The sequence below is a fragment of the Solanum tuberosum genome, unplaced genomic scaffold, assembly GCF_000226075.1.
Source record: "Solanum tuberosum cultivar DM 1-3 516 R44 unplaced genomic scaffold, SolTub_3.0 scf00510, whole genome shotgun sequence".
Lineage (NCBI taxonomy): Eukaryota > Viridiplantae > Streptophyta > Magnoliopsida > Solanales > Solanaceae > Solanum > Solanum tuberosum.
In genome coordinates this window covers 202164-211935 of record NW_006239425.1, presented here as the reverse complement: position 1 = coordinate 211935, position 9772 = coordinate 202164, and the positions used below count along the sequence as shown (strand labels likewise).

Sequence of the window (9772 nt, the reverse complement as noted above, 5' to 3'; positions counted from 1 at the left end):
CTTCTTAGCTATTTCAAATTGTCGGATGTTACAATTAATTATGAAAACAAATCTCTCAAATAAAATTTGGTATGAGATGAGTTTATTTTACATGTATGCATCAAGCCAACAAGGTTTTCCCATCACAATTGGTTCAGGGTCAAGAACCAAATAATTTCCATCTAAAAAATTGATGTGTGCACATATGATTTTATTGCTCCACCACACACAAAGATGGATCCCTAAATGAGGTTGGGGGTAAATGTTAGATTTCGTAACATTAGGGGAGCTATGTTTAGTAGCTGAAAATTATGTGTGGTGTGAATTATCTAGATCTTCGTTAAAAAAATGTGAACTTGAAGTTCAAGAGATAATTCATTTGTAAAAATGTTGCAAATAATATGTCAGATGTATTTGCTGACCCGATATTTTAATGAAGCTGCAAATGCTCCAATAAATAGTCCTTGAAGGACAGAGTCTATGGTACGCCAGAAGCGTGCTAGACCAATCGATTCCAAACGTAAAACTCCTTGGGGAAGGAGAGGAGCAAATTATCAAAATGGTTAGGTAAATGCTTTCAAAGAGCACCATGACATAACACTTCATAAAGCCTTGGAAAAGGTTTAGGTACCTGAAAATGATGAAAAATGAAGAGATATCGATAAGTTTTGTCGTATTGGAATCAATATCAAAATGACCGTCGACGGTATCTTTGATAACTCAATGTTATAAATGGTTACAAAGATCTTAAATTCGAATATGTCATATAGTGTGGATAGATAAATGATTGACACTATTCAAGTATATTTTATTTCACTTAGAAAGTGATGTTTTTGATCTTATACTTAATGGATTAAAATATAATGTCATGTGGTACAAATGAATCATTGTGCGAAAGTATAACCGTAAAATATAAAGTGCGGTTTGTGCCTCGGGGCATAAAGGGTTTTCGCATAAATCCTGACATTATTAAATTGAGATATATTCTCCAGTGGATGCAATAAGAGTTGTTTCAGTCTGGCAATAGATGAAATACTTGAATATGTATAATGAATGATTATTATGTCTAGCTAGATGGTTGAGGTTATATGAAAATCCTTGAAGGATTTAAAAGGTCTTAAAGCAATTCCATTAAGTACCCAATGGTTTTGAGACTGGTTAACACAGAGATGTATCTTTTTTATCTCATGAAAATGATTTAAAATGTTATGTATTAGTGCAATTGGTGCACTTACAGATTGTTGGTTATGCAAATGCTAGAAGATTTTTTAATATACATAACGAAAGTTATGTGAAAGGATTGTCATATTATCATTTAAGTTATGACAAGAATCTAACAAACCAAGTGACTCAACACATGTGTGATTTTCTTTGAGAAGAAAAGTGAGCTTCAATAAAATTCAAATGGTCAATCTCCGAGTCAGAAATGATTTGATTTGTAGACGTAGAATATTTATTTAATCCGCATAAAGCTCGATTGCGAATGGACTATTTATTTACATATGAAGGCACAAAAATATCTTGGCGTTCAAAGAATCAAACATTAGTAACCACTTCTTCAAATCATGCAGAAAAAATATTGATCTATGAAGTAAGTCAGGAGTAGGGCTGGACATTCGGTAATTCGGTTCGGTTTCGATTTTTTTTCAATTTTTTCGATTTTTGGTTCTTGTACCATGTGTACCGAACACCGAACCGAATTATTTCAGTTTGGTTCGGTTTTTATTATTTCGATTCTGTTTATGTTATTTCAGTTCGATTTTTGAAAAAATAATCAAAACAATCAAATGGATGAAGAAATCTTGTGGCTGCTCCGATGGTTGTCGGTTGTTGTTGCTGGAGTGCTGCTCCAATAGTCGATTGCCAGCTGCTGCTGGTCAGTTGGAGGCTACGGCTGGTTGGCTGCTACCTGCTGGCCCTCTGCTGGTTTGTCGGTTGCTGGTCGACGCGACGACGCCGTAAGTGGAAAAGCGTTAAGGCTTAAGGGATAGTGAAAGGCTGAAAGCGGCGCCTAAGAAAAATGTAAACTAAAGTGAAAAATGAAAGTGGTCACTGGTCACTGACCTAATTCAAAATTGTGCATATATTTATTATTTAATAATTACTATTAATAATTAATATAATATTAATATATTAATATAATATATTTCGATAAACCGCAATATCGAATAATACAAAAGTCACATATCGAAAACCGAAATATCGAAACCAAAATACCAAAAAAAATTGGTTCAGTTCGGTATTTCGATTTTTCGGTATTTATGCTCAGCCCTAGTCAGGAGTGTGATTGGTTGGAATCATAATCTATCATATTCAGAAAATATGTGATTTTCTTTTGAAAAGGATATTCCAACCACCATATACGAAAATAATATATAGCTTAATTGAAGGGAGGATACAATCAAAGGAGATCGGGCAAAACATATTTCACAAAAAATCTTTTTCACATGATCTTCAACAAAATGGTGAGATAGACGTTCAGACGCACTCAAATGATAATCTTGTAAACTTATTCACTAAGGATCGCCAACATCAATATTTGAGAAGTTGTGATATAAGATTGGAATGCATCGTCTCCAGGATATCAAGTAAAGTTTTTATCAGGGGGAGAAAAATACGCGTTGTATTCTTTTCCTTAACCATGGTTTTATCCCAATTGGGTTTTTCTGGTAAGGTTTTTAACGAGGCAACATTCAAAGCATATTAAAGATATGTGTACTCTTTTTCCTTCACTAGGATTTTTTCCCACAGGTTTTTTTTTCTAGTAAGGTTTTAACGAAACATATTATCTATGGACATCCAAGGGGGAGTGTTATAAAATAATATATTGTGGATTTCCACTACACCCAGAAGTTACTATATTACTTCCCTCCATTATGAAGATAACCTCCACCTTTATGATCATTATTCTTGTAACCTTTCACTTCCATAACCTCCTCCATTATATTCATGTTTAATGTCATGTCTATGTCTAACCTTTTATATGCCTCTATGTTATACTATAAATAGAGGCATAATGGTTCATATTATATACACTTGAAGATTTGGCGAACACTTGAAATAAAGAAAGTTATCTCATATTGTTCCTCTTGTCTTATATTCTTCTTGTCTTCATCTTTATATTGTTTTTTTGTTCTTAAGTTTTACAACATTATTATTATTATTATTAAGAGAGTAGTATTCAAAACACCCCTAAAATTGATGTAACTTATTAGTTTCATCAATGAACTACTAACAGCCACCCCTTTACTTGACTAACTAAACTTAGATACAACTTCAATCTACCACATGACGTAGCAAGTTTCAAACTTTTATAGAAGCATGCGACTCTTAATAAAAATAGAGAGAAGTGTTAAAAAACTCTTAAACTTACTAAAAATTTAGAGATGTATTTTATTTAAATTCAGTTAATTAAGTAAAATAGAGTACTTTTTAAGATTACAAATAATTTGGAAATGAAACTAATAATTGAAATCAAATTTAATATGTTTTCAATATACTTCTTTGTTACTATTATTTTAATTAATTCTAAAAATATTACAACAAAGAAGTTGAATCTCTCCCTCCTCTCGAGCGCCACCAGACGCTGCCACAACTTCAGTTTCACGTCTCTCTAAAGACCACCGCAACTCCGCCATAGCCAACAGTGTACAGAATCTCCGTTTCCCCCTTTCTCTCTCTTTAACTACCAGATCCAGATAACGAACGAAGGGCACTGCGAGGGTTGGGTTGCTTATTTAAGAGTTGCTGGAATAAGCCAATTATAATTCTGAGGTAAATTGGAGCAACTTCACCGGCCAGTTAGAGTGATTATCACTTAGGTGAAGAAGAAGTAGTGCCAAAACGAATTTGAATTCGGGTCGGACTGTTTGGAACTTGGCTATAATGAGTTTGGGCTTGTTCGGGATCCTACAAGGTTCGAATTCTTCTATCCAAAATGTCCCTTTTCTTTCCTTCAACATTTTTCTAGGTAACCATGCTAGTCGAAATATTGTTAATTTTTCGTCAAAAATATACCACTTTTTTGGTATCCAACTATCAAGTGTTCTATTAAGATATCACCCCATTTGTACTAAAATACATATGAATGTTGAGTTCGCCAAATTTTTGTTTCCAATCGACAATAGGGGCGTGTAGACCAATTTATCATCTACATATATAGTAGTGATAATTAAGGTATGAAATGGACAAAAATATGATAATTTAGGTGTTTTAATACAAAGGACTGATAGTTGTTAATTTCTAATCAAAAACACATCTAAACTATCATTTTTTGGTACCTAACTATCAAATGTTCTATTAATTTACTACCCAATTTGTACTTAAACACATATGGATGCCGAGTTGGCCAATTATTGTTTTGAATCGACAATAGGAGTGTGTAGATCAACTCATCATCGAGGTGTGTTTTAATACAGAGAAGTGATAGTTGAGGTATGAAACTGGGAAAAGGTGATAGTTTAGATGTATTTTAATACATAGGAGAGGAGGCAGCAAGAGCCAGAGGAGATGGTGGAGGTTAATACCATCATGTATATGGTGGTCAGTTTGGAAGGAAAGGAATGGTAGATGTTTTGAAAATAGATCCAATTCCATTCACAAGGTCAAATGGAATTGTATAGTATCCTTACTTTTTTGGTGTAAACAGTCGTGTATAGTAGATACAGACCAGATTGTAGATTTGATAGGAAGCTTGTAACTGACACTTTTTGGTGGTGACCAGCATGCCCTTAATGCTGAAGAATACAATCTTACCAGTTTTTTAAAAAAAAAACAGAAGGGAAATAAAATCCTCTACATTGAGATATTTAATCAGCTACCTCTGTTCTCTCTGTTACCGGAAAAGAATTTGTTGCTAAAGAACGCCTATTTAAATACCTTTTAAGATAATTATCAACTGGAAAGGTCAATAAGGTCTTAAAAATGTCAAGTTCTATAACCTATGTTGATTGGATTCGGGTGTGGGATTTTGACACGGGTGGCAGATCTAGAGGCTGGATTCATCGTCACGGGGCTTTGTATCCGATTGCGGATATGGGTGCTGGGATACGGCTAAAAATAATAAAACTAATATATACAACAATTAGTTATTTAAGAATGGTGAAAAAAATACATAGGAGTGATAGTTGAGCTATGAGACTGGCAAAAATATGATAATTTAGGTGTTTTTTTAATTACCTTCCATGTCCTAATTTATATGACTCACTTTTTGTTTTCCATTTTAGTCGATCCTAGAAACATAATGACACATTCCTATATTTTGCAACAATTTAACTTTAAAATGTCAATTCAATCCTTAATGAAATGATTTATAGCACAAAAGTATCTATGACTTATTTTAGACCGTAAGCTTCAAACAAATCTTTCGTTCTTAAATTTTGTGCTAAGTCAAATTACATCACATAAATTGGGACGGACCATTAAAAAACGGTGAGATTTTTTTTTGCCTTTTTCTTTCCTAGAGTTCTACTTATATAATTCTAAACTCTATGACACTATCATGATATTTCTCTTTTATAAATTTGAACTATGTAACAATGTTATAAACCCTGGTTCATGTTGGCATTTGGATCACTATTGGTGTATTGCATATTGTCTAGTCTAGTCTAGTTATATGTTTTGCGGGATTTTCTTTTTGAATAATGCTTAGGTCCAATACTTATAATTAGTAATGTTGCTCAACTCCTTGCATCTACAAACCGTATTTGTGTTTGTTCCTAAACTCTTTGGGATAAATTTGATGAAACCTAGAGAACATTGAGAACTCGGAAGTATTGAAGAGCTAGTTGTCTTCTTATGAAGCCATTTCTTATGAGTTGTGCCTTAAAAACCGCATTGTGCAGCATTTTGATAACATGGACCCAAACATAGATGAATAGCTATAGAGAACTCATGTAGGCGATTCCACTAATATGAGATCGAGACATAGTTGATTGATTGAAGGTTGTATATTACTCCCTCAATTTCAAGTGACAAGGCACTCTTGGTTGACACAACAACATACCACAATAATCCCACAAGTGCGATCTGGGGAGGTTGGTGTGTACGCAAATCTTAACCTACCTTGACACATTTTACTGCTAATATTATTATTCTAAACAAATACTACCAGTCTCAGGTATTTGAATTCATTTAACTATTAAACTGAAAAGACTTCTATTATTTTCTGTCAAATTAGCTTTCAATTATTATCATAATATTTTCTTTTGCTGCTACATTTATAGTGCATCTGCTGAATATAACTATTAAATTCAATGCCTAATTAAATCACCCCCAAAGTTTGGGTAGAGGGACAACATAAGAGGCAATTGGATATTCATTTTCAAGCAATCATATGTCATATATATATATATATAAAAGAGAACCCTAGGTCTGCCTACGTGGCGCCACCACAAACCTGGATTCCCTTTTAATTTATTTATTTCCAAAATTAGCCTTCCCTTTCATGAAAAGTTGCGACTTTTACGAAGAGTTGCGACTTTTACGAAGAGTTGTGACTTCTATGACGAGTTGCAACTTTTATGAAGAGTTGCGACTTTTATGAAAAATTGCGATTTTTATAAAAAGTTGTGACTTTTATGTAAGGTTGTGACTTTTCCAAAGAGTTGCGACCTTTTTGATAAGGCACAGTAAGCATTTACACACACTACCCTTTGTTGTCTATAAATAGAGGGATTTCCTCTCATTTTAAAACAACGAAAATTCTGAATTTCTTCTTCTGCACAATTAAATATTCGTATACTTTGCTCCTGTTAAGTGGGTCACTAACACCATTATTTTTGTATCAATACACCGGTGAATAGAATCGTTCTATCCTGAGACAATCTATTCCTTTAAACCTCGGGTACTAGAGGGGAATAATTTTCTTAAGGGGACAATGTGCATTCAGTGGGCTCGATTTTTTCCTTTTTGTTTCATTCTATTATTACAGATCCTGGTATGTTTTTTACCGTCATTAATTTATGCTTTTGTTATTAATTGTTGTTTTTGAGTACATGTTTTAAACTTTGTTGTTTATGTTTATGCTTTTGATCATTATGTTGAAGTAAAGATTATGTTAATCAAGAGTTTGATGTAATCAATACACTATTGGTGTCATGTAGATTAGAATTCTTAAACTTGTAAAATAAATGACTTCGATCTTTATAGAGTTTTCAGTGGCTAAAAGATCCATGGGATGTCCAAGAAGGGACTTTTGAGTGTTCAGAAGTTATGGCGGTTCCACACTGCCTTGGAGTTTTAGTTATTCAACTTTCTATTTTATCGATGCATACAATTGATTAGTGACATCCAAAAAATAAAGGAATGTAGTGGGATGGTAAGTATTGTACTCAACCTTAATCAAAAAGTTTGGGGTTCAAATGTTGGATTGGAATCAATGAATTACCCCTCAAAGTAGGATGAATCCATATTAATCAAATATTAAAGAAATAATTATCTCCTTATAAACATTAGATTAAAAGTCACAAAAATAAAGTTTTAACCATATTGATCGAAACATAAACAACAAAATATGCCTTTTGGCTATCAAAGTAGTGTCATTGACTGCGAATGATTTTGAATAAGAGACTTGCCAAGACATCATTTATCCAAATATTTGAGAGACATACGTTATTTCATTGAACTCCAAGAGACGTGTTTTTAGATTTTAATTAACTTATCAAGTACACAACTAATTATATAAGATGTATAATATTTAGATTTTGTATGTAGAGGCCTTGAATAGGAGAAAAACTCTCGCAATTGATGAATACAATGTTTGTACCACTTTTTGAAAATACAAATATAGAGAATGAAACAATTACAGCCCCCAAGGCCTAGCTCAAGTGGCAAAAGGTGGAGGATTTGTGGCTTAGGTCGCAGGTTCAAGCCCCACACCATGCAAAGCGAAGCCCGGTATTTAAGTGGAGAAGGGTGGAAGGGCGGGCCCATTATCCACTGAGTTTAGAAGGTTGTGATTGGTCCAAAGGGCGGGTCACAGACGGATTTCTCGGTTATCAAAAAAAAAAAAAGAATGAAACAATTACATATCTTTTCTAATGACTTTGGTGATGAATAACTACTGTAAAATGAAGAATTAATAACAAAATGCATAAACACTTAGAATAAAATCTTTTTGGTTTTAAGATTAAAAAAATATTCCATTTCATCTTTGGATAAAATATTCTTGACAATTTATCCTAGGGCTGTACCCACTCGAAAATACTTATATCAAATGTTCGGAAAAGATTATTGACGTAGTTCACTACCGCGCGAAGCGGGGGCAATTTACCTAGTGACATGTTAAAATTGAGTATGCTTGGGGTATACATGAGTTCTATCTTAATAGATATTTTTTTTGATGAAGTGGGTCGCTTATTTTCTAGCTTATGAGATAATCCGTTTGTTTTGGAAGTATGACAAGTTTTAATGTGATGCATGTATTGGATAGATAGTCAGAGTTAATGTATGTTATTATAAAAATGGGGTGTTTGTGGGATCTGTAATTGAGTAATGAGCTACTCTGTGCAGCTCAACTTCCATATCTTGTGAATTTGTAATGAAAAGCTTGAGAAATGGAGAGAAGAAGAGGTGGTATGAAGAAGAGAAAATCTTCTTGATTAAGTAGGAAAAGTAAGATTAGTGTATAAGGTCAATGATTTTCTTACTGAATTTGTCATTTACGTCATGAAGACATTGTGGGAGAAGTAGAGCAGTACCTGTGTTGGTGGGAGGTAGCAAGTATCCGGTGGAATATTCGAGGGGTACGCAAGTAGGCCTGGATATCGGCATTAGAAGGAAAAAAATGATGCTTGAAATGACCTTTGTCTTTGTGCCACCAGAAAAAAACCAGTCTACATGACACTTTCTAGAAGCGAGTTCAAGTTCCGTGTATGAAGATCCATGAAGGGCCTCCCAGACCTATCTGAAGTTGGAGCCTTATAATTCTTTTTTTTCCTGATAAGTGAAGCACTATAAGTTTGTAACAACAGTGAGATGATTAATGGTTTGGGAACTAATTGTCACCAGATATGCCTGGTAAATGTTGCCACAGATAATGTGTCAGGAGCATTGCTAGAACTAATGGTAGCAGATTTTCCGTACTGCTAGTTCAGCAGAGCCAATCACTCTTCAAGATATAATGCCATGTTAGGCCTATAAGTTGACAACATGTCTTTCATATTGAGTCTTTCATGAACTAGGGTAAGGGCATTGCACTAAAAGTTTTACAAAAGGGCATTTAGTTTTTCCAATAAATAAAGCTAAAAAGGAAAACTACGGATACTCCAAGACCAAAAGGGGTTAGCTAAAATATTTCTGGGAGTTGATCTAGGACATGGACCTAACAAATGGAAAGGGCAGCAAGGCCTTCTGTCTCACCATTACGGTTCTTGAAGAAATGAAAATCCAAAAGATTCTCCCCATATGAAGAACAACATTGATGCTTGATTAACTTAAGAAATCGCATGATAATGTGGATAATGTTATCAAGAGATAAATATCTTCATTGCCATGAGTCCGACTTTTGAGAACTCTCTCTTTATTTTGTTCTCATCTTATCATACAAAGAGAAGTTCCTTTGAAACGTGACATTATATTGACTATTTTGTTTTGCTGTTTTGCAGATATACTATGCCAATAATCCTGGTTTTTGAAAAATGAGTTCTAGTTCTTGGCCTGTTTTATTTGACTCCTTGAGGAGCATAGTTGAAACTCTTGAGAAAGCTAATACTGCTGATGTTTCTGTGGCTAGAGCCATAAAACAATGTTCTGAGACTTCAAGGTCTGTTCTCTGTCCTTTTTTTTTTTTTTT

General features: G+C 33.9%; 1 protein-coding gene across 1 annotated transcript in view; it reads left to right on the top strand.

Moving 5' to 3' along the window:
• The first annotated feature begins 3516 nt into the window (after positions 1-3516).
• Positions 3517-9772, top strand: part of LOC102581618 (HEAT repeat-containing protein 6) — a 35941-nt gene continuing 29685 nt past the window's right edge. The window contains exons 1-2 of the mRNA XM_006364645.2: positions 3517-3895; positions 9585-9742. Coding sequence (XP_006364707.1) covers positions 9618-9742 — 125 coding nt within the window. The 5' untranslated portion in view covers positions 3517-3895; positions 9585-9617. The remainder of the gene's footprint in view (positions 3896-9584; positions 9743-9772) is intronic.